This window comes from Cetorhinus maximus, chromosome 8, assembly GCF_964194155.1.
Source record: "Cetorhinus maximus chromosome 8, sCetMax3.hap1.1, whole genome shotgun sequence".
NCBI classification, from domain to species: domain Eukaryota; kingdom Metazoa; phylum Chordata; class Chondrichthyes; order Lamniformes; family Cetorhinidae; genus Cetorhinus; species Cetorhinus maximus.
The window spans coordinates 130,910,696-130,937,009 of NC_135886.1; the positions used below are offsets into that span (position 1 = coordinate 130,910,696).

At 42.1% G+C, this 26,314-nt stretch overlaps 1 protein-coding gene across 2 annotated transcripts; it reads left to right on the forward strand.

The window, feature by feature from the left end:
* Window positions 1–4,652: 4,652 nt before the first annotated feature.
* LOC144683986 (ankyrin repeat domain-containing protein 46) lies at window positions 4,653–13,994 on the forward strand. Of its 2 annotated transcripts, XM_078547643.1 has the most exons (4): window positions 4,653–5,047; window positions 10,730–10,888; window positions 12,738–12,797; window positions 13,022–13,994. In XM_078547643.1, the coding sequence occupies exons 1-4, from the start codon at window positions 4,737–4,739 to the stop codon at window positions 13,236–13,238; spliced, it is 747 nt and encodes a 248-aa protein (XP_078403769.1). In that variant the 5' UTR covers window positions 4,653–4,736; the 3' UTR covers window positions 13,239–13,994. The 2 variants fall into 2 exon arrangements, with proteins under 2 accessions (XP_078403769.1, XP_078403770.1); XM_078547644.1 differs by lacking the exon at window positions 12,738–12,797.
* Window positions 13,995–26,314: the final 12,320 nt, after the last annotated feature.

Sequence of the window (26,314 nt, forward strand, 5' to 3'; positions counted from 1 at the left end):
ATCTCCTTCGCAACAACTGGTCAACTATATCAACCACAAGGGCTTCCATTCGCTGAATGTGCAGCTGTTGTGCAACCACCACAAATGCATCCTGCAGGTCTGCACACAATTTCCAGGGAGTGTTCACGACTCCTACATCCTCAGTCGGTCACAGGTCCCTGGAGTCTTCCAAGGTCCACAGAAGCTGCAGGGATGGCTCCTGGGGACAAGGGCTACCCGTGGTGATGACACCCGTGCGGCGTCTCGGACTGCAGCAGAGCGAAGGTATAATGAGGCTTATGCTGCAACTTGGTGGAGCAAACCATTGGGATGCTGAAAATGAGGTTCCTGTGCCTGGACCGGTCTGCTGGAGCCCTGCAATATAGTCCACACAGGGTGTCACGCATCGCTGTCACCTGCTGCGCCAACTACAACCTGGCGCTGCAGCAGGGAGAGGAGCTGGCTAAGGAGGAGATGGAGGAGCTGGAGGTCTCCTCTGATGAGGGGGATGTCAACGGTGATGAGGGTGAGGAGGTCCTCAAAGGTGACGATGACGAAGAGGCCCTCACACTGGCCAGACAAGGCAGGCGTGCTTGGGAGGCCATCATAGTTGCTAGATTTGTGGAGGATGATGACAACATGCATTGAGGTGATACCACAGATCCTCACGTTGCACCTATGAACGTTTGACTCCAGTCTGGCTTATGGCAGCGCACATACCCTCTGCATAATGCTCCTGTCATGGAGACACAGTGGAGGCCCTAACAGTCGGTCCATTCCAGGAGGATGATGACAACACGTAGTGAGGACACTCCGTAGATCTTCACATAGCCTCTGAGAATTTCCCACTCCTGTCTGGCTGAAGGCAGCTCGCTTGCGCTCTGTGACCAGAGTCACATCATGGAGACACAGTCATGAAGCTTTAAAAGCACCTGATCCTTTGTCCGCCTTCAGCACCTGACCCCTTCAGGAGTACAGCATCACTGGTTACAGATGCTGAAGAGATGGAGGCAGCCTCATCTTAAAGGTGCTGAGAGCACACAGAGAATGACGGAACCCTGTGATGCCTGCCCACAACATTCTGGCAGCAATAACAAGCACTATCGAGGTGCAGGCATCACTAATTTGTCCAGGGAATTTGAGGCCGAACTATCACTTTGGTCTAAAGGCTGCACAAAGCACAAGGAAGAGGCCCTGGACTGAGACACTTGCCTTTATTTTGTGCAGAAATGTGAGTGACACGAACACTGCTAATCAGAATCAAGGAGCCATAGGCAGGGAGACATTGTTGAGAGTTTATTTACAATAGTGAACATTATGTACAAGTGGTTAATATCCACACCCAGGCTGTGCAATTACATCTTCTTAACCTTCCTAACCCTGCCACTAAGTCTTGGTGCTCCCCGGGCATCCATAGCAGAGGTGGAGGCAACCTGCTGACTGCTACACCCTGTCAGTGATGACCTTGATGGGCGTCCTCTGGAGGGCCGAGACCTGGAGGGCTCTGACCTGATTTCCTGAGTCCACCTGAGTCACCTGGGTGGATGGGCCCGGAGTGTGCACCTGCCGATCCTCCTCCCTATGTGTGCCAGAGAGCCCCTGGCTGACTCCTTGAGGAGAAGGAGAAGCTGGAGTGAGATCGAGCTGCCCCACACCCCTCTCGTGTACACACTGTTGGAGGCCGACTATGACATCAGTGTTGGAGTTCAACCTGCACAGCAGTACAGGAGCGATGTCCTGGAGCAAGGTCTCCCTGGCCACCATCTGACCAGTGCTGACATCGGTACGTTGGCATGCCAGTGCTATCACTTCAGCCTGAAGGCAGACTTCTCCATCGTGCCTTGCAATCTTTGGAGTGCAGCGGACATCCCTTCCTGATGTTCCCGAGCTTGCCTTTGCAGCTTCAGCAACTGTGACATGACCGAGTCCAGAGGCTCCTCATCTGACTTGGACTCAGCAAATTTCTGGCCTCTAGCAGTCCTTCGAGTGCCAGAAAGCTGGGAAATCCCTGCCTCCACCTGCTGTGGATCAGAAAGTGTGATATGCTCACCAGATTGTGATCCCAAGGCTACTCTAAAGCAAGGTCCCACCAAGGTGTGTGTCTCTGCACTGGTGGAGGTTGTGGGTGAGCACTGGACAGGACTTCAGGGAGGGTGCCTTCAGATTCCTCTTCAGAGGTTTCTTCGGGGCTTGATTGGAGGCCCTGGACTGTGGACTCTGTTGGCTGTTTCTCAAATGTGCCTGCAAAAGCAAGTGGAGATAATTAGTGCATGGCAGTGGCCTCTGAAACAGAACACATCACTCACAACATGGTTGCCTAATGAATGTTGCACTGCTGGATCCTCACTTGGTAGAGCAGCGCCAACCTCACCGTCAGCACAGGACTGGTCCAGATCCTCGCCAACCAGCTGGATGGCTCTGTTTTCAAAGTCCATGAGGACCTTGATTTCGGGCATTCCTCCACCATTCTGCGACCTCTCCCTCTTGATGTGTGCCAGTTTGTCCTGCATGAATAGATATAGAGACAGGGTGAGCAGGACGCCTGCCAGGTCAGATGATAAGTATGCCTGGCATGCGTGGGTGGTGAGTGGTCCCACGGATGGGATGAGGACAATGAAAGTACGTGTGAGAGAGTGAATGGTGATGTTGCTTGAACTGGCAGTGAGTGGGGGCCCTGTGGATGTGTGATGGGTTTGTGAGTGTGTGAGTTGAGAGTGATGAGAAGAGTGACTTACCTTGGCGGAATGCAGGAGATCATTCATCCTCTTGTGGCACTGGGTGGTTGTCCTCTTTTGCAGGCGTTGGTGCTGACTACCACTGCCACTGCCTGCCAAGCCGGATTGGTGATGTTCCTGCCCATCCTGTGGCCAGAGTGGCGGTAGAAGACATCACGGCGGGCCTCCACCATGTCCAAAAGGCACTCGAGGGGTGCATCATTATACAAGGGAGCTGCAGTCTTTTTGCCTTTTGGGGCCATGTCTTCCATGCAGCAGTCCTGGGCTGGAAGCACTGAGAGGTGTGCATACAGCTACACTTTTAATATGGCACATGGAATGATGAAACGGCGAGGTGATGGAGTGGCGGGAGGATGAGAGCCCTACTGCCATCGAAACAGCATGTTTCCCGGGAATGCATAGTTCATGAGGCAGGTTTGGGACGATACAGCGCCAGAAGCTGCCATTGTGGCTGGCGTGTAAAACGTCTTCTTCCTCACCCACTAGTGCAAATCTGGGACGATTCTGCGCTATGTTTCAGTTTATTTTTGCTCAAATCTGACTTCATGTTTAAATTGTTTTATTAGTTGCACCTCCAAGGGTACACTTTTGCATTTTGTTTTCCTGATAATGCCTTGTTTGATTAATTAAAAAAAGGCATCTATTGAGAAAGCAGACAAATTTTGAGTCCAAACCCATCTTCAAAACTGAAAAATAGCAGGCCAATAAGCAGATTAATTTAATCATAAAAAAGGGAAGCAGGAAATACACATAAACAAACAACACCTTGTATTTATATAGTGTCTTTAACGTTGTAAAATACTCCAAGGTACTTCATAGAGACATTGTCAAATAAAATATGATACTGAGTCACGTGAGATACAATAATTGGAAATGTAGTATGCTGAGGATGCCAGGAATAGGGTTGCCAACCCTTCAGAGTTGGCCTGGAGTCACCAGGAGTTGAAGATCAATCTCCAGGACACCATTGTGTGCAATCCTGGAGAAAAATTACCGGGACATTAAAAGAGATAGATTTTTTGTCATTTCCTTTGAACATTTCTCTTTACCAGCTATAAGGATATTGAAAATGAGAAAAAATGCTTTTTGGCTGACAGTCAAGCATCATTCAGTTGGGTAATGAATCTTCTTTTAGGGTTTGTAGGGGTTTGATACAAATGAGTGGCTTACTAGGCTATTTCAGAGTCCACCACATTGCTGTGAGTTAGTCACATGTAGGCTAGACCGAGTAGGGATGGCCGATTTCCTTCCCTGAAGGACGTTAGTGAATCAAATGGGTTTTTACAATTGGTTCATGGTCACCATTAAACTAGCTTTTTAATTCAAGATGTATTAATTGAATTTAAATCCCTCCAGCTGCTGCGGTGGATTTAAACCTTTGTCCTCAGAGCATTACTCTGGATTACCAGTCCAGTGACATTACCACTATGCTACTGCCTCCCCTGCTTTCCAATTGGCATAGAAAGGCAGTATTGTCACAAGGACGGATGCGTTGGCAGAATAATTAATGGCTGCGGCATGGGGGCAAATCATGTGATGAAACCTCTGGGAATACAGTAAATCACAGTTGGCCACATAATTAGCAAGGAAACCGAAATAAGAACAGAAAATGCTGGAAACAATTTATATTTCTACTTTTTAAAAATATGCTCGATGGCTGGCACGGACACGATGGGCCGAAGGGCCTGTTTCTGTGCTGTATAACTCTATGGTTCTATTTTATATTTTGTAAGAAGATACGAGGATAGTTGACCAAATAAATGAGCCCCCTAAAGAAAGTGGTCGATTGGTAAAATATGAAATATTTCTTTCCACTGGGGACAATAGCTGTTTTCCATCCCTGGGTATATATTTTGGTTGGGAAGGCGGAAGGGCCGATTGCTGGTTCACGCACTAATTTTGATCTCTGGCTCTCGCCGTCATTGGCTCTGAGTCTGCGCAGTTGGAGGGTTGAGGGGGAGGCGGTGGGGGCGGGGCAGGGCCGGCGGCGGCGGTTGTAATTAGGGGGAAGAAGGGGCCGCCATGTCGTACGTGTTCATCAATGACTCCTGCCAGACCGGGGTGCCGCTGCTGCAGGCCTGCATCGACGGCGACCTCACCTACGCCAAGCGGCTGCTGGAGAGCGGCTTCGACCCCAACATCCGCGACGGCCGAGGCCGCACCGGGCTTCATGTGGCCGCCGCCCGGGGTAACGTGGACATCTGCCGCCTGCTGCACAAGTTCGGGGCTGACCTGCTGGCCACCGACAACCAGGGTAACACCGCCCTGCACCTCTGCGGCCATGTCGACTCCATCCAGTTCCTGGTCTCCAACGGCCTCAAGATCGACATCTGGTGGGTGCTGGCTGGGCTCTGTCCCTGGGGCCGGGGTAAGGGGGGTCTCTGGGGGATCCTGACAACAGGACTAACCCCTGCAAAAGCCTGTTTCCCTTTTGTGTCAGCATCACGGATTAACATCAGTACAGCGCCAACCTTACTGAATGAACAGCAATGTGATAACTACCAGATAATCTTGTTTTATTTTTGTTGTGATGATGGAGGGATAAGTGTTGGCCAGGACAGCTCCCTGTCTCTTCTTTGAAATAGTGCCCACAGGATCTTTTTACATCCACCCAAACAGGCGTTACTGATGGAAGGTTATCACGATCTGAAATGTTAACTCTGTTTCTTTCCGCTGCTGTTGGCTGACCACCTCCGTATATCCAGCATCTGCAGTATTTTGCTTTTGTTGCAGGCACATAGGACCTCGTCTGAAGGTGCAATGCGCCCTCCCAATTGCAATCAAGTGTCATTTCTGTATTCAAGCCCTGGAGTGGGACTTGAACCCAGAACCTTGTAGTTTATAGGTGAGTGTGCTGCCAACTGAGCCACAGTTGACACCAATTCAGATGAGCCTGTTCCTCCATTCAGGTAGATTGCCTGCCTGTCTTGGTTCCATATTTCCTCAATACACTTGCCTAACAAAATTGAGCAGTTTCCGTTTTGCAATTTTCATACAAATTAGGAGCAGGAGTAGGCCAGTCGTCCCCTCAAGCCTGCTCTGCTGTTCAATAAGATCATGGCTGATCTGATTGTAGCTTCAACTCCACATTCTGCCAACCCCCGATTAATCTTTGATTCCCTTGTTAGACAAGAATCTATCTGTCTTTGCATCCTGAAAATAATATGGGACTATCTGCTGTTGCATGTTTGTTCTGTATTTGCTAGATGCATATTTACATTTTCATGTTTAGTACAACACAATTTTTAATGTTGCAATCACTATCCTGGAACTATCAATGAGCATTTAGAACATATCAGGTGGAAGTGTTTGTCTGATACTTGTATTTGAAATGTGTCATACCTGTACGACCTGGTTTGACTGCGTTTAAAGCAGAGAACAAGGAATCTGGGCAATGAGCTCTGTCAGGCAATGGCTTTACTCTACTCTAAGTAGGCGTTTCTAACAATAGCTAATGTGCTGTTAGCACTAAGATTGACAAAGTAGCAACTGATAAGTTACACAGCTTGTAGTTATCCTAAAATGCTTGATCATGTTATTTGCCTCATTGTAAAGCTGAGGCAGCTTTTGAGTTTTATTTGGAATTTACTCAATAGATCTATGACCTTGATTAACTCCAACTCAATTTTTGTTCACAACTCCTCCATTTTGTTTCCCTATTACAGCTTGTCAATATCATTTTGTTCACATTTCCCATTCAACTCCAGATTCCCTGTGAATGAACAATGTCCCTCATTGTCTGGGCACGTAATACATCCGACTGTCTGAAAACCAAATTTTTTTTAAGCTACCATGCGTGAATTTTTATTATTATTAGATGAGTAAAATAACTTAGCGGCTTGGTGGCTGGGTGCTGCATTGGCGCAGTGGCACGCTGACTAGTTATCAGCTTCACAGTCCTGTCTTTTCCCACGCTCCAAGTGGTCTGAGTGACCCTTGACCTGACCTGAAAACCAGCAGGATCCAAAATCTGGCACGGATTTGGTCCCGAGGTTGCCGAGTTTGAGAGACTACTTGTATGGCACGGTGGTGCACTATTCTTTATTCTCTTCAACCTCTTGGAGGTCTTGACCTGGTCAATTGTGCCAATCTCTTCTGTGGTTTTTCTTCCTTAATACTGCCCTATCTTAATTCCATTCCTACCTATCCTGTTATAGTTATTATATTCACTTTCTGTGCTTCTACACAGCCTGCTCTCATAGTATTCTGAGGTTCCATCCTCTTCCTTTCCCTCTCCCTCCCTACCTACCTACATGACATCATCCTTATAAATGGAGTTGAGACACCCAGCTCTGCAACTGCCTTTGACTCCACAACTGTTGAGGTAGTGATAGATATAAGGTCCTGGGTGAGATTCTCCAGCTCAACATCAGCAAGATGGAAGCTATTATGTTTGCCACCTGACAAAAATGCCCATGTGCCAATTTCAGTACCCTTTCTTAACTGCTTCCTCAAGGTGATATTCTGTTTAGTCTCACAGTTTCAAACCGGCAATCGGTCTGCCACCAAAACTGCCTTGGCAAAACTGCTGACTTTTCTTTCCACAACATCACTTATGACATGATTGTTATTGTTTAGCCAAACTCAGCACCGCTGGAAACCCTCATCCATGCATTTGCATCTCCAGATTTAGTTTATCCACCATTCACTGCAGAACTATTAGAATCTTTGTTCAGGAACTGATGCCTTATAATCTTTGTATTTGAGAACATAGTTCCTACTCACTTGGATCATAGTCTTATCTTTTAGTCAAGAATGAAAATAACCTTGCTGTAGTCTTGCAGGCCCTCTCTTCCCTATTTTAAACTTTGAAAAGGAGATGCCTTTTACTGATACAATATATATATATGTACACACACACTACTCCTGAGACCTAGAAGAGGAGAATCTAGTTGTGAATAGTCTGTAATGTTGACTTGCTGACCTGGCCTATCCCCTGAGTACAGTAGAGGGAACCCAGGTAAATGTAGCTGTTGGTAAATTCTTGGGGTGGATTAGAGATCAGTAAATTGCAGGTAAGAATTCATGACCAGAATGACTGGCATTCTTAAAGTTATTACAATGATAAACATATAAACAAGCTTGCTGAAACTAAATGTTTTTTTTTTCACACTCATACCCTCTAGTTCTGACTTTCAGTTCAAGTTATAAATCCTGCAACACTCCCCATTTTGTTTTTGCACCTACAGTACACATTACAATTCCATCTTTAGTACATAATCTCTTGTTTTAAGAGACTATATGTTTTCTGGTCTAAGTAGTTAATGTCCTAAAGCATTCCCTTTCAGCAAGTAGATTTAATATTCTAGTGCCATTTTAGATTTGGCTTGTATCTGCAAGAAATGCACAATAACAAATCCATTGTGTGAGCAGCTGCTTGACATCCACATTATCTGAATCAGTAAGCCTCTTGCATGCTGTGATTTCCTTGGAGAGTTTAGCATGGTTGCCAGATTTTAAATGGCTGATGTATGTATAGTATTTGGGGTAACACCTGAATTAATTCCTCCACAGTCCTACTGTGGTTACAGAAGCTCGGATCTATTAAGGTGGCCGAGCAGCTTTTTACGATAGCAGCCAAGGATCCTTACCGTTTATTTCATAGAAAAGTAAGTCAAAATATGAAAATGTAAAACAAAAAATGGCTGAAATGCTCAGAAGCTCAGTCAGCATCTGTAGAGAGAACAGCTTCAGTAGTGCTTCAGGCATAGAACCTTTGTCAGAACTTGGTAAGATTACGCAAAAGGCAAGTTTGTACTGGTTTCAGTAAACTTCTAGCTGAAAGGATTTAGCTGGTGCATTTATGTGTTTGAATCCAGACCACCTCTATCTGAGATGATTACAATGTAACACTGTATGAGGAATTCATTGACTTTGAACATTTGGATTGGCTCTTTCACCCTTTATACTGTACTGTACTAATCCTTTATAGAACAGTAGATGGTTAATTTGCATTTCTCTATCAAACACCTTGTTATTTAGTACCAAAAAATTTATACCTGTGACAGAAATAGTTAACAGAAAAATGCTAGAAATTGGAAATAAACAGCTGGGGGACAAAAAAAAGGCAAGCCTAAGTTTTCCGTGGCCTGCCACCTTAACTCTCCTTCCTCTCCCATTCTCATACTGACCTTTCTGTCCATGGCCTATTGCACATTGTAGCAAGAAAGTTTAATATAAGACGCAGGAATAATATCTCAAACTTTCTTCTAGAGCTTGACACTCCATTGTCCATTTGACTTCAGTAACTTTTCCCTCACAACAAGCAGTGGTTCCTGGTAATTTGGGGTGAATCTGTTGGTGTCTAGCCAAGTAGAACGACAACTTGACATTTTGTGAGGTGCCCTGATTTTGTTCAGAATGTGAAGCTGGCCAGGGTTTAGTCTTCTCCAAGAAGAAAAAGATAGTCAACAGAGGAGCTGCTTTATCGTGCCAGTGCCTTCTGTTTTAATTTCCCCAAGTTTTTTCAATCTGTCCCAATTTCTTGTATTTGTCTTAGACCTCTCACACTCTTGGTTATTCACAATTCCTTTGTTTCTTTCAGTTACTTCACTGGGATAAGAAAGAAGAACTTGCATTTATATAGCACCTTTCACAACATCAGGATGTCCCAAAGTGTTTCACAGCCAATGAAGTATATTTGACGTGTAGTAACTTATAAGGTGGAAAATGCAACAGCTAATTTGCGCACTGCAAGGTTCCACAAACAGCAATGAGATAATGAACAGATGATCTGTTGTTTTTAATGACATTGGTTGAGGGATAAATGTTGGCCAAGACAACAGGGAGAACTCCCCTGCTGTTTTTTGACATAGTGTCATGGGATTGTTTACGCCTATCTGAGGGGGCAGGCAGGGACTTGGTTCCAGCATCCCATCTGAAAGAGAGTACCTCCGAAAGTGCGGCACACTCCCAGTGCCGCACTGTTGTTAGCCTAGATTTTTGTGCTCAAGCCTTTGAAGTGGGATACAAACCTACAACCACCTGCAGAGAGTGCTTACCATTGAACCACGGTTGACAGGTGATCTGTTAGACTAGCCAGAGATTGATCCTCCGATATTTTCTCTGCTGGTTTGTCAACCAGTTTGTCTATCTTCCCCACTCGCCCCATTTCTGTTTGGGGGGGCTAAATTGCCCACCCTTATCCATAGCCTTTTATTGGGAAGAGTATGAGTTGAAATATCGACTGTTTCCGTCACAGGCAATTGATCCAGATTAACTATTCTTGTCAACTACCTATGCTTAACACATTGTAGTTATAATTGTTCTGGGCTGTGGAAAGATTCAATCTAGATACGTTTGCAATCCTTGATCAGTGCAGTTACATCAGGGTCCTGCTAACATTAATCTCTCAGTTTAATTTTGCCTTGAAAATATATGAATTGCTCCAGTCGCACATCCTGAAGACTGCAGTTCCATTTCTTGAAATAGAACATGTTTTGACAGTTTTATAGCCAGAAACTGCCTGTATTTGCGGATAAAAATGGCAACGGTCTCCCCAGTCAGTCAGGTCATACAATTCCATTATTCTTACAGTTGGCTGCAGTGAAGCAAAGCTCCTTTACTGCAATGACCCATGATCTTTGTTTTTAAACTCTCAAAAGATGTTTATTTTGATTGTAAAGCACTTTACTGGTGAGAACATAAAACAGAAATTGAAGGAGGGCCCATATTGTAGCTGATGGTTGATGCTTTAGATACGGTTACTGTTTTTTTCCCTCAGTGGCACTGTAGGTAGGTAGTTTCGTATGGGCTTGTAAAAGGACCAATAATGTATTGATGTTTTTCAGTGCAGCATACAAGAACTAACTTTGGATGTATGATTCGATTTTCTGTTTGATCCTTAGGATTAAGCCTGGATTGATTTTTGTTATCTTGTTCAGAAATTAAACACGAAAAGGCATTGATAGCTGTGACCAAGGTTTTATTTTTCCTAAGCAATTACTGGAAACAACTGAGGGTGGCCTGTTGCAAGGATGTAAATCGTTATTTCATGTTTTTTTTTGTAACTCAAGCAATCATCATGGTGCCACCCCACTTGTTTTGGCAAAACGTCGAGGAGTAAACAAAGATGCCATCAAGTTGCTGGAGTCCTTGGAGGAACAAGAGGTGAAAGGATTCAACCGTGGAACTCACTCTAAACTAGAGATCATGCAGACTGCAGAAAATGAGAGGTAATCATTGAATTATAAGGAAAATCTGAACTGGAAAGACAATTTTGTATGTTATGAATTAGAAAATATTTTAGCACTATGATTATGATTAGCTTTTGATTTTAAAGTCAATTGCATTGTTTTAAGGGTACTTTGTTTCTATTCATTAAGTTGGATTAAATGACTTGCAAGTGTATGAATAATTTAGCTTGCAAACCTAACCATATAGCATTCTAGGGTTTCTTGTTATGATTCAAACTATCCCTGGACTAATGCCAGATCTCGGCTAGAACTGCCACTCATTTGAGTGCTTAGAAATAGGCATAACCTTCACTACTCCCGCATCAATCCCCAGTCCTTAATTCCTGTTCCTCATGAAATGATGCATCTCCTTGACTCGATGGCCCGACTGAGATCAGGAACCTGCTGTGAGGCATGTGCAGTATGTAATTTTGGAAAGCATGTTTCTTGCTGCTCAATTTGTTTTGCCTATTGTGATTTGGGAGATTTGTTTTACACCAGTTCAAAAGTGCAAGAAAATGAGACATTTTCGGTTATGATTTGTAGAGTAATTACCCTAGTCATTGGTTTAGCTGATTAAAACGGTAAGTCACTCCGAGCCATGATAGCAGGACAGTCCCAGTTTTGACACCTTAACCTGATCAGAGCTGTGGTACATCTGATTGTTGGCCGCATCGTTATGGGGTAGAGGCACATAAAAGGTTGAGGAGTAATTTAATTGCTTTTTAGGATTTAGCTAGGAATTGATGCAATAGAGAAAGCTTTTTCTGCTGGTAGGGAAGTCCAGGATAAAGGGCCATATCCTTAAAATTTGAGCCAGAGCATTCAGGAGAGAAGTTCAGAAGCACTTCTTCATGCAAAGGATAGTAGAAGTGTGGAAAACTCCCACAAAAAGCAGTAAATTCTAGCTCAATTAATAATTTAAAATCTGAAATGAATAGACTTTTGCTAGTCAAGGGTAATAAGGGGTAATGGAATCAGGATGGGTGGATGGAGTTTGGATACAGGTCAGCCATGATCTCATTGAATAATGGAATAGGCTTAAGAGGCTGAATGGCCTATTCCTGTTCCTAAGTAGCAAGGGAGAAGTTGCCTTGGGGTTCTGCTCTGGACAGTCATTCAGTGTCCCTGGCTGGAGATGCTAATGTCAAATGGGACAGCATAAGTGTGTCTGTGATGCCCATTATAGTTGAATAGCTGAGTCAGTACCCACTGAAGAATGGTTGCTTGAAGTACTAGAATCATACCCCAGTGAGCAGTCAATACCTTTAAGCATAGTGGGGAGAAAGAAAGGGATATTGAAAGGTTGTATAGTAATAGAATTTGTTGGCTAAAATTGTTGCTCTTTGTAGTCATTTTTAAAACAGTCATTGATATTCACATTCACTAAGGGTAATGTGAATGTTGCAAAGTAAGCTTTTGAAATTATTTTTCAAAATTTTTTTTTTTAAAGAAATCATAAAGATTGGAGCTTAATTGTGCTACACTCAGTAGCTGCTGCACAGAATCTTGCCATTAAAATGCAGTGGTACTTTTTTATGGCAGATATACAGAGTAAATGTTGTGGACTTCAATATCTCAGTTGCTTGTTTTCTTCCCCAGCTGTCTTTGCTCACAAAAGTTGCAGATATCACTTAAAAAAAAAATCTGTTTTGTTTACCCTCAAGTTTTTAATCTAGCCAGATTTTCATGCCTTTATGTGCCAATATATGGCATCACAGGATCCAACGTGTAGGTTTTATGGAGTCCCTGATCTCAGTTGCACATTATAAGAATATACTGAGTTAAGGATTGATGCTTCCCCACAGGAGGGGGAGTTATTCCCTAACTACTCTCTTGCATCTTCTAGCGAGCAGGAGACTCAGAACAACACCATCAGAGGCTGGGAAACAGACCATCAGCCCCTCAGGTAAAGTTGGTGTATGGCTTGCCGAGAAAACTAATTTGAACCTATCTACGAGAAAACAGCTCTTGTTTACAAATGATTTAAAAAAGAAGTTAAATAGAATTTCTTGAATCTTAAATGTAATATTTTCCTTCATACCAAGTGAAGGTTTATAAATAACTTATGATTGATTAAGCTCTGAAGTTGTATTAATGATCCACATGCAAACTTATTTATTTTTTCTTAAGTGCCATGGAGAGCCACTCACTCCTGAATCCGAATCTTCAGAATACAGACGGTGTCCTTTCTAGCTTCCGATCCACCTGGCAGGAGTTTGTAGATGATTTGGGCTTCTGGAGGGTTCTGCTGCTCATTATTGTCATCGCATTGTTGTCTCTTGGCATTGCCTACTACGTCAGTGGCGTTCTGCCTTTTGTGGAAAACCAGCCTGAACTGGTACATTAAAACCTCAACACCATCCAGTATAACTGAGTTTGAGTTCTCTCCTTGCTGTCTACACTAGTGGTCGCGAATGCTAGCAGACCTGTCAGCCTTTGGTAGTCAGCATTCCAGTTACTAAAGCTTTTTGCTACCAAAACACAACATTCATAGTCTTGGCACCCGTTTTAATATTTTGGGCTTGAATTCCAGTTGTTCTCACTTTGATTACAGCCAATAAAACAAATTACTTTTGAGAATCATTACATTAACAAAGTCTAGATATGCATTTGAGCCCTGTTGTAAAAAGTAATCTGAAGATAGAGTTTCAAACTGATGTGCTTAAATTGTTAAATGAATAATTTTACCATTTATTGAACTCCCTATTTGTACTGTATAGAGGTGAAAATATCAGTTGAATGTGCTTCTGTTGCCTAGGTCACTTCTTTAAGAAAATGTAGTAAATCACATTCCTATGTACAAATTGAAGAATTTAGAAATATGCCTTCATGTTTTAAGATTAATGCTGATCATAGTGAAGCAATGACAAGTACAACAGAACACTGACTTTAATCACTGCGATATTTAAAAATTGGTCAGTAAAATTTAAAAGCCTTGATCCATGTCTTGTTTTGCAACTAATGTTTTTTTTTCAGTACAGACCTGAATAAACCTATATGTAGAACACAAAATATGCACTTTTAATTGTAATAATGTAAATTTTAAATGTATTCAAGCAAATTGTTATACTCAGTATAATGCAGTAAATACTAATTACATGAACTGCTTGTGTTTGTATTATTTGCAGCAGTATATAAACTCTATCTGTATCATCCATAAGTATATTTTAGGTTTATATATTTGAAGTAGTAAATTATGAAGGAATAAGACTCCACATTTGTAGGAGTTAATTTTCAGTGTCACAGGTTGTTAGTCAGTAGTTAACAGTTGACTCATTGTTTCAAGGATACTTGGACTTGAAATGATTTGTCACAGAAAGTTCCTATCTACAGTGCCCCTCCAGTAACTTCATAGCGTTCAGTGCATTTCAGTAATGAGGCAAGATGCTATTTTCCCAAAGCTAACTTGGAACAGCAACTTTTGTATCTGTTTTACTGCATATCTGTTCTTGCTTGAAGTTGCTGTATCATCTCTGAATTTAAAAAAACTGCCATTTGAAAGCAAGATCTGGCTCAATAACTTACAATTTAAGCAGAAAGTATATACATTGATAAGCAGCTGAGAGGAAAAAATAGTTCATTATTTTGTAACATAGAAACTAGGAGCAGGAGAAGGCCATTCAGCTCTCCGACCCTGCTCCGCCATTCAATATGATCATGGCTGATCCTCTATCTCAACGCCATATTCCCGTTTTCTCTCCATACCCCTTGATGCCTCTAATGTTCAAAAAATTATCAATTTCTTTCTTGAATATACACAGTGACCCGGCCTCCACAGCCTTCTGTGATAGAGAATTCCACAGGTTGACCACCCTCTGAATGAACAAATATTTCCACATCTCAGTCCTAAATGGCCTGCCCCATATTCTGAGACTGTGGTCCCTGGTTCTGGACTCCCCAACCAGGGGAAACATCTTCCTTGCATCTAGTCTGTCTAGCCCTGTTAGAATTTCATACGTTTCAATCAGATCCCATCTTATTCTTCTAAACTCTAGTGAATACAGGCCCAGTCGAACCAATCTCTCCTCATACGAAAGTCGTGCCATCCTCGGTATCAGCCTAGTGAACCTTCACTGCACTCCCTCTATGGCAAGTATATCCTTTCTTAGGTAGTGAGGTCAAAACTGCACGCAGCACTCCAGGTGTGGTTTCACCAAGGCCTTGTATAACTGCAGTAAGACATCCCTACTTTTGAACTCAAATCCTCTTTCAATGAAGACAATATACCATTTGCCTTCCTAATTGCTTGCTTGCACCTGCCTGATTACTTTCATTGACTGGTGTACAAGGACACCCAGATCCCTTTGTATATCCACATTTCCCAATATATCACCATCTAAATAATACTCTGCCTTTCTGATTTACACACCAAAGTGTATAACTTCACATTTACCCATGTTATATGGCATCTGCCATGTGTTTGCCCACATACACAACTTGTCTAAATTGCCCTGAAGCCTCCTTGCTGCATCCTTACAACTTACAACTCCGCCCAGTTTTGTGTCATCAGCAAACTTGGAAATATTGCATTTGGTTTCCTCATCCAAGTCATTCATATAGCTGGCACTAGTCACTGCTTGCCATCCGGAAAAAAGACCCATTTATTCCCACTCTCTGTTTCTGGTCTGTCAACCAATTCTCGATCCATGCCAGTATATTACCCCCGATCCCATGTGCTTTAATTTTGCCCACTAGCCTCTTATGTGGGACCTTATCAAAAGCCTTCATGAAATCCAAATGCATCACATTCACTGGTCCTCCCTCATCTATTCTACTAGTTACATCTGCAAAAAATGCCAGTAGATTAGTTAAGCATGATTTCCCTTTCATAAACCCATGCTGACTTTGTCTAATCCTGTTAATGCTTTCCAAGTGTTCTGTTACCAAGTCTCTTTATAATGGACTAGCATTTTCCCCGCTACTGATGTTAGGCTAACTGGTCTGTAACTCTGTTTTCTCTCTCCCCCCTTTTTTAAATAGTGGGGTTACATTTGCCACCCTCCAATCTGTAGGAATTGCCCCAGAGTCTAGAATTTTGGAAGATGACCACCCACCAATGCATCCAATATTTCTAGGACCACTTCCTTTAGTACGCTGCGATGTAGATTATCAGGCCTTGGGGATTTTTCAGCCTTTAACTCCATTAATTTCTCTAGCACCATGTTTTTATACTAATACTGGTTTTCTTCAATTCCTCCCTCTCACTCGACCTTTGATTCCCTAACATTTCTGGGAAATTATTTGTGTCCTCTTTTGTGAAGACAGAACCAAAATATGTGTTCAATTCTTCTGCCATTTTTTTCCCCATTATAATTTCTCCCGTTTCTGCCTGTAAGGAACCTACATTTGTCTTCGCTAATCTTTTTCTTTTCACATATTTATAGAAGTTTTTACAGTCAGTTTTTATGTTCCCTTCAAATTTACTTTCATACTCCATTTTCCCCTTCTTGATCAATCTTCATGTCCACTTTTGCTGAATTCTAAACTGCTCCTAATCCTCAGGCTTGCTGCTTTTTCTGGCAATTTTATGTGTCTCCTCTTTGGATCTAATACTATCCTTAATTTCTTTTGTCATCCATGGTTGAGCTACCTTTCCTGTTTTATTTTTGTGCCAGACAAGAATGAATAATTGTTGTAATTCATGCATACCTTCCTTAAATATCAGCCATTGCCTATCCACCGTCAACCCTTTTAGTAAGCTTCCCTAATCCATCATTGCCAACTCGTGCCTCATACCCTCGCAGTTCCCTTTATTTAGATTCAGGGCCCTAGTTTCACATTCAACTTCTTCACTCTCCATCTTAATGGACAATTCTATCATTTCATGGTTGTTCTTCCCCAAGGGACCCCGCACAACGAGATTGTTAATTAATCCTTTCTCATTGCACAATGCTCAGTCTAGGATAGCTGCTTTCTGGTTGGCTCCTCAACGTATTGGTCTAAAAAAAACCCATTGAATGTCCTCATAGTTTACATCAGCAATGTCCAACTGGCAGGCTGATTACAGCCCATGTAGCGTTTCCTCTGGAGCGATGTAATATAAAGTCCAATAAATAACTGCTTTCCGGAATTTGTTCGATCCTACACTGCTGTCATGGCATTTGCTGATACATCAGTATGAGGTTATTAGCAGTAAAGAAATTGTAAAAATGGAAAAGGCACAATTGACCACTGTAGTTGTCTTAGGTAGCCTTATAAAAATATGTCTAATGAGAGGTTAACAGTTTGCAGAGTCAAAGCATGCAGCAAACTAGCTGATGTCAGTTTGCATACAATTAGTGTGATTTCACTGTTTGCAGAGTTGTGTTCCTTCAAGTTGGGATTAACAGTGTCACGATGATGTAAAAGGCGTTTCCTCAAAGTTTGTGAACTAAGAATTTGTGTGCATATGTAGCCCCCTTTTAATTTGCGAGTGATTCAATTTAATCAGCAAAACAAGATTACAAAATTACTGCTGGAAGTTACTTAAGTAAGCTAGTAAAGTTATTAACTAAAATACAGATTAAAATTTGGTTAAAGAGAAAAAGAAACTGAAAGATAAGATTTCAAATCAGTTTCTGTGAGATAGTGCAAGCTCGTTGCTTGAATTCTTTCTTTCTGAAGTGAAGTGGTTGAAACTTGAGGTTTGATTTAGCAACTATAATGGCTTGTGAAGTTGAAGAGTAAAAGTTTTCCTTCGTAGGTGACCTTGATAAGTAGAGCAGATGCTGGGACAGGGTATAGGCTGCTTTTCTTACTGGAAACTGCAGGTACCAACGCTTGAAGATTGCCTGTGTTTTTTCTCAGCAGATCAGCGATGATTCTCTGGATAAAAGCAAAAAAAACTGCGGATGCTGGAAATCCAAAACAAAAACAAAAATACCTAGAAAAACTCAGCAGGTCTGGCAGCATCTGCGGAGAGGAACACAGTTAACGTTTCGAGTCCGAATGACCTGTTGAAGGGTCATTCGGACTCGAAACGTTAACTGAGCTCCTCTCCGCAGATGCTGCCGGACCTGCTGAGTTTTTCCAGGTATTTTTGTTTATGATTCTCTGGATACCTTACTGTAACTGTCGGTGGCAGAGAGAAACCACAGCTCTCACGTGCTGCTTAGTTAGTTCAACTGAGAGCTGTGGGCTGGAACTGACATCCTGAGGTCTTCTGGTTTCTCTGAACATTACCACACAAAATGGCTTTTTACAGCCTCCTTTATATAACCCAAAAACGCAATATAGCTGCTATTGCAAAACTGTTGAATCATGCTTCCATATTAGGTAAAAGCAAAATACTGTGGGATGCTGGAAATCTGAAACAAAAACAGAAAATGCTGTAAAAATTCAGCAGGTCTAGCTGAATCTGTGGAGAGAGAAACAAAGTTAACGTTTCGAGTCCATATGACTTCTTCAGACCCTTCTCCATATTAGTTATTGGGTTAGCCCTGGTCTGGGGGGGCATATTCCCATCCATTGTCTTTTTAGCCAAGGTAATTAACCTTTTAAATGTCTCGGACATTAATTTGAATGTGTCCCAGTTTTGGGGAGATGGGAAAGAGCTATTCACACCTCCAGGGAAGCCATTGTCAATGGATTTCTATAACAAAAACAAAAATACCTGGAAAAACTCAGCAGGTCTGGCAGCATCTACGGAAAGGAGCACAGTTAACGTTTCGAGTCCGAATGACCCTTCAACAGAACTAAGTAAAAATAGAAGAGAGGTGAAATATAAGCTAGAATAAGGGGAGGTGGGACAAGTAGAGCTGGATAGAGGGCCAGTGATAGGTGAAGATAACCAAAAGATGTCACAGACAAAAGGACAAAGAGGTGTTGAAGGTGGTGATATTATCTGAGGAATGTGCTAATTAAGGGTAGAAAGCAAGACAAGCAAGGTACAGATAGCCCTAGTGGGGGTGGGGTGGGGTGAAGGAATCAAAAAAGGCTAAAAGGTAGAGGTAAAACAATGGATGGAAATACATTTAAAAATAATGGAAGTAGGTGGGAAAAGAAAATCTATAAATTATTGAAAAAAAAGTGTCAATAGATTTCTGGTTACCCTTGTGGAAATGTGACTTGAATTTCAAATGTCTTCTCATGTCTGGACATGTCTACTTGCAATCCACTTGGAGCTTTCCAGAAACTTCACATTGCAGTGTAAAAGGTCAGGTGATTTTTGGCCACCATCTTTAAGGCTCCTAGTGTCCATTTAAAAGGAAGATTAGCTTTTTTTACAAAATTTATAATATCACAACTACATGTTCGTGACAACAGAGATAAAAACAAAAAACTACTGCGGATGCTGGAAATCCAAAACAAAAACAGAATTACCTGGAAAAACTCAGCAGGTCTGGCAGCATCGGCGGAGAAAAAAAGAGTTGACGTTTCGAGTCCTCATGACCCTTCAGCAGAACTGAGTAAAGTTAGGAGAGGGGTGAAATATAAGCTGGTTTAAGGTGGGGGGTGGGGTGGGGGGAGAGAAGTTGGGGCGGGGGGGGAGAGAAGTTGGGGGGTGGGGTGGTAGTAGGGACAAGCAAGCAGTGATAGGAGCAGATAATCAAAAGATGTCAGATAAAGGAACAAAGAAGTGTTAAAGGTGGTGATATTATCTAAGAGAATGTGCTAATTAAGAATGGATGGCAGGACACTCAAGGTACAGCTCTAGTGGGGGTGGGGTGGAAAGACTGACAGGGCATTACAGGTATAGATTTAAAAATAGTGGAAATAGATGGGAAAAGAAAAATCTATATAAGTTATTGGAAAAAACAAGAGGGAGGGGGAAGAAATGGAAAGGGGGTGGGGATGGAGGAGGGAGTTCAAGATCTAAAGTTGTTGAATTCAATATTCAGTCCGGAAGGCTGTAAAGTGCCTAGTTGGAAGATGAGGTGCTGTTCCTCCAGTTTGCGTTGGGCTTCACTGGAACAATGCAGCAAGCCAAGGACAGACATGTGGGCAAGACAGCAGGGTGGAGCGTTAAAATGGCAAGCGACAGGGAGGTTTGGAGACAGGGACTGTTTGGAGACAGTCACTGAGAAAGGAAATATGGCTGTGAAAGCAGGTTTTAGTAAACACCTTGTCAAACACCAGGAGAGCAATGGAAAGCAATGAAGGTGAACAAGGCAGAAGATGCAACACCTGCCCCTTCACTTCCTCTCTCCTCACCATCCAAGGGCCCAAACACTCCTTTCAAGTGAAGCAGCTACTGCATTTGTTGCTCCCAATGCGGTCTCCTCTACATTGGAGAGACCAAATGTAAACTGGTGACCGCTTTGCAGAACCTCCGTGTCGCTTGCCATTTTAACAATCCACCCTGCTCTCTTGCCCACATGTCTGTCCTTGGCTTGCTGTATTGTTCCAGTGAAGCCCAACGCAATCTGGAGGAACAGCACCTCATCTTCCAACTAGGCACTTTACAGCCTTCCGGACTGAATATTGAATTCAACAACTTTAGATCTTGAACTCCCTCCTCCATCCCCACCCCCTTTCCGTTTCTTCCCCCTCCCTTTTGTTTTTTCCAATAATTTATATAGATTTTTCTTTTCCCACCTTTTTCCATTATTTTTAAATCTATACCTGTAATGCCCTGTCAGTCTTTCCACCCCACCCCCACTAGAGTGTCCTGCCATCCATTCTTAATTAGCACATTCTCTTAGATAATATCACCACCTTTAACACGTCTTTGTTCCTTTGTCTGTGACATCTTTTGATTATCTGCTCCTAACACTGCTTGCTTGTCCCTACAACCACCCCCCCCACCCCCAACGTCTCTCCCCCCACCCCACCCCCCACCTTAAACTAGCTTATATTTCACCCCTCTCCTAACTTTACTCAGTTCTGCTGAAGGGTCATGAGGACTCAAAATGTCAACTCTTTTCTTCTCCGCCGATGCTGCCAGACCTGCTGAGTTTTTCCAGGTAATTCTGTTTTTGTTCGTGACAACAAGCTGTTTCAGATTTTCTCAGACAATCTAATTTGACATTTTGAAACGGAATTTCAGAATTTATTATTTATTTCAGTTCAAGTGTTAAATATTGGACAGTTGGTCATTCAGGGCCGAATATACCGGAATAATTATATATCACAATGAGTTATGTTGGTATATCAGCTTATTGATCAGAAGTTTAAAAAAGCACTGAAATACCTTAAATTTTTCAAGGGCATTTGCAGAAAAATGCTGCAATTCTGTTTTTCTCTTCTGTTTACCGGTGCTTTGTTGGAGAATAATATTCACATATTAACTATCTGGTGTATCAAATGAAGTGAAGAATGAATCCTTTCAGCATCCTGAACTAGAATAATTACTCCAGCCTGAAGAGAGAAAATTTGTAGACCGACATGGAAAAGGCAGGCAAGTAGGACTAGGTGAGTTATTCTTGCAGAGAGCCACAACAGGCAGAAAGGCCTGCTCCTGTGCTGTAACCGCTCCACAATTCTATAATAAATATTGAACTTGCATGTAGGGCAACAAACCTTTAGCAGTCTCTATTTCCTTTGGGTGACCCGATTTCAAGTTGGAGAAACTTGGAAATTTCAATATTACAAATTAATTTTCGTAATGAGGAAAATGCATGGAATCTTTTTGGGTGGCCAAGTTTAATCGCAGTGAAAAATAAATTAACAAGTGATTGAATTAATCTGAGACTTGATGGGATACAATATTTTGTTAGAGTGATGCTAATTTCAAGCCCTTGTGCATTTGTTTAAGAATGAATAAACCAGAAATTTCCATCTTAAACCGATGTACATAGCTTTTTACTGGCACTGGGCTCTGTTACCTGACTAAGAAAGATTAAGCAATCCTGGCTTAATGTATTCAGGACTTATACGTTAAAGACAGAATATCTGCAAATGTCACATTTTGTTACACATAGAAAGCAACCTTAAAATTCTGAGTGCTTATGTTCCAACCTTCACCCTGAAAATAATCAGAATATTTCAATCATCAAAATTCCTTAACGAAACAACAATTAAACTAAATGATCTCAAGTGAAGTTTACATAGCAATATATTTTCCAGCCTTAAACAAGACACAGCTTCATCTTAACAGATTTATGCATTGTGTTTAATGTCGTAAAACACTCCTTTCATAAGATCATAAGAATTAGGAGCAGGAGTGAGCTATTAGGCTCATCGAGCCTTCTCTGCCCTTTAATAAAATCATGGCTGATCTGAATGTGGCCTTAACTCCACTTTCATGCCTGTCTCCCATAGTCCTTAGCTCCCTTGTTAATCAAAAATCTAACTCAGCCTTGAAAATATTCAATGACCCAGCCGCCACTCCTCTCTGTGGAAGAAAATTCCAAAGACTAACAATTGCTGATAGAAGAAATTCCTCCTCATCATTGTCTTAAATGGGAGACTCCTTATTTTTAATTTTTAAAAAATTCATTCATGGGATGTGGGCATTGCTGTCCAGGCCAGCATTTATTGTCCATTCCTAACTGCCCTTGAGAAGGTGGTGGTGAGCTGCCTTCTTGAACCGCTGCAATAGCACTACCTAGTTCTAGATTCCCCCATGAGGGGAAACATCCTCCTAGCATCTACCCTGTCAAGCCCCCTCAGAATCTTGTCTCACCTCTCATTCTTTTAAACTCCAATGAGTATCAGCCCAACCTGCTCAACCTCTCTCCATAAGACAACCCCTTCAACCCAGAAATCAGCTAAGTGAAACTCTGAACTGCTTCCAATGCAAATATATCCCTCCTTAAATAAAGGGACTAAAACTGTACATAGTACTCTAGGTGTGTTCTCACCAATGCCTTGTACAGTTACAGCAAGACATCTCTATCTTTATACTCCATCTTCTTTGCATTCAAGGCCAACATTCCATTTGCCACGACCCATTTATCTCGACTCTTTGTTTCCTGTTAGTTGACAATCCTCTATCCATGCTAATATATCACCCCAACACTATGAGCTCTTGAGTAGGAATGTTTCATGTGGCACCTAATTGAATGCCTTTTGGAAATTCAAATGGACTACATCTACTGGTTTCCATTTATTCATCCTGCTTGTTATATCCTCAAACAACTCTAATAAATTTGTCAAACCCAATTTCCCTTTCACAAAACCATGTTGACTCTGCCTGATTGTATTATGATTTTTAAATGTCCTGCTACTACCTCCTTAATAATGGATTCTACCATTTTCCCAGTGACAGATGTTAGCCTGACTGGCCTGTAGTCTCCTGATTTCAGTCTCCCTCCTTTCTTGAATAGAGATGTTACTTGTGTGGTTTTCCAATCGACTGGGACCTTTCCAGAATATATGAATTTTGGAAGATTACAACCAATGCATCTACTATCTTTGCAGCCACTTTTAAGACCCGAGGATGTAGGCCATTGAGTCCAAGGGACTTGTCAGCCTTTAATCCAATTAGTTTTCTCAATACTTTTTCCTCTAGTGATTGTGGTTGGTTTCAGTTCCTCCCTTCCTTTTGCCTCTTGATTTTCTATTATCATGGGATGCCTTTTGTGTCTTCCACTGTGAAGACAGATATAAATGACTTATTCAAACTCTCTGCCATTTCCTTGTTTCCTATGATTGATCCCCAGTCTCACCCTCCAAGGGACCAATGCTCACTTTAGCTACTCTTTTCCTTTTTATATACTTGTAGAAACTTTTACTGTCTGTTTTTATATTTCTTGCTAGTCTTCTATCGTACTCTACTAATTTCTCCCTTTTTTTGGTCTTCTTTTGCTGGTGTTTAAACTTTTCCAAATCTTCTGGCCTTCCACTAATATTCTCAGCGTTGTATGTGTTTTTTCCAATTTGATACCATCCTTACCTTCTTTAGTTAGCCACACATGGTGCAACTTTCTCAGAGTCTTTCTTTCTCAGTGGAATATATCTTTGTTGAGAGTTATGAAATATCTCCTTAAATGTCTGCCACTGCTTCTCTACCATCTTACCTTTTAACCTATTTTCCCAATCCACTTTAGGCAACTCTGTCTTCATATCCTTGCATCTGCCTTCATTTAAGTTTACGACATTAGTTTTAGACCCACATTCTCACCCTTAAACCGAATGTGAAAATCATCATGTCATGATCACTCTTACCTGGAGGATCCTTTACTATTAGGTCATTAATCAATCCTGTCTCATTACATGTTACAAGGTCTGTGGTTGGTTCCAGAACATGTTGTTCTAAGAAACTATTTTGAATATACTCTATGAACTCATCCTCCAGCCTACCTTTGCCAATTTGTTTCATCCAGTCTAACTGAAGATTAAATCACCCGTGATTATTGCAGTACCTTTCTTACAAGTCCCCATTATTTCTTGATTTATGCTCTGCCCTACAGCGTACTGTGAGAAGGCCTATAAACTGCTCCCACTAGTCACTTCTTTCCTTCACTATTTCTTAGCTCCACCCAAACTGATTCTACATCTTGATCTTCCAAACCAAAATAATTTTTCACTACTGTACTGATCTCATCCTTTATTAACAGAGTTACCTCACCTCCTTTTCCTTTCTTCACATCCTTCCAAAATGTTAAATACCCTCGAATATTCAAGTTCCGGCTGTGATCACTTTGCAATCATGTCTCTGTAATGGCTATTGTACCAAACTCGTTTATTTCTATTAGTACTATCAATTCATCCATCTTGTTACGAATTCTGCGTGAATTCAGATAAAGAGCCTTTAATTCCGTCTCTTTATTATTTTTCCCTACTCTGATCTTATTTGCTGGTGCACTGTTGCTGTTTGTACGCTCTGTCCCTTCTTGTCACACTCTGGTTATCACTACCCTGCACTATTGCCTTGTACTTTCTCTTTAACTTTCCAAATCTCCCCTTACATGAAACCTGTCTCCAGTCCACTCACCTACTATTTAGTTTAGATCCCTCTGTACAGCTGTAGTTATATCATTAGCCAAGACACTGGTTTCAGCTCAGTTCGGGTGAAGACAGTCCCAACGGTACAGCTCCCTCTTTCCCCAGTACTAGTGCCAATGCTCCATGAATCAAAACCTATTTCTCCCACACCAATCTTTGGGCCACATGTTCAACTCTCTGATCTGCTTGTGGCTCAGATTGTATTACCTTTGTGGTTCTGCTTTTTAAATTTAGTCCCTAGCTGCTCATATTCCCTCAGCAGAATCTCTTTCTTAGTCCTACCTATGTTGTTGGTACCCATGTGGACCATGACAACTGGATCCTTCCCTTCCCATTCCAAGTTCCTTTCCAGCCCTGAGATGTCCTTAACCCTGGCACCGGGTAGGTAACCCAGCCTTTGGCACTCATTGCTGTCAGCTGTAGAGAACAGTATCTAATCTCCTAACTATACTGCCCCCTACTATAACCACGTTCCTTTTTATTTCCCCCCCACTAGAATTGCCCCCTGCACCATAGTGCTGTGGTCATTAACTCATCTTCCCTGCAGTCCCTCCTCTTGTCCACTCAAGCTACTAGAACATTGAACCTTTTGGATGGGTGCATGGGCTGAGGCTCCTTCATTGCTACCTTCTGGACCCCCATACCTACCTCACTTCCTGTCCCTGACCATCTAAACCTGAAGAACCTACCCTAAGGGGTGTGACTGCTTCCTGAAACAAACCGTCCAGGTAACTTTCCCCCTCCCTGATGCATCGCAGTGTCCGTAGCTTGGCATCCACCCTGAGCCAAACCTGCTGTGAGCAATGCTGCTAGCGATCCATTGGCTTAAGTAATTGAGAACACTGAAATAATGCGTTGCTTATTCTTTGAATGAACTGTATTCTCCACGATGCATTCCATCTATTCCCTAAGATTTTTATAGTGAATATAATTAATAGTTCTTACACGGGGAATTTAGTAAACAGGGGAAAAAGGCGTGATATACATAGAAATTATTTTGAGTTAATTCAGTAATTAAATTAACTAAATAACCTAAGTAACAATGGCAGGACATGCGTTATATTGTAGCTGTGGAATGTGGGAGCTCTTGGACGCCAAGGCGATCCATGACAAACAGGTCTGCAGAAAGTGTAAGCAGCTAGACGAATTCCAGATCAAGATTATAGATCTGGAAGCCAATCTGTATACACTGTGCAACAGAAGGAAGGGGGAGAAATATCTGGACATTGCTTCAGAAGATGGTCACACCTCTTAGAATAGGGTCATCTGTTTTGGTCAGCAGTGAGGGACAGGAAGATGTGATCATGAGTGAGGCAGGTAATGGGACTGAGCAGACTGTAGTGAAGGAGCCTCAGACTTTGCAATTGCCAAACAGGTTTGAGGTGCTCACAACCTGTGTGGACAAAAGCGAGGCCTGTAAGGTTGCTGGGCCGGCAGGTCTTGGCACCATGGTACAGGAAGCCGTTCAAGCGGGGGGAGCAAACAGGAATGTAGTGGTAGTGGGGATAGTATAGTGAGGGGAATTGACACTGTTCTCTGCAGCAAAGAGTGATACATTCCATCTATTCCCTAAGATTTTATAGTGAATATAATTAATAGTTTTTACATGAGGGA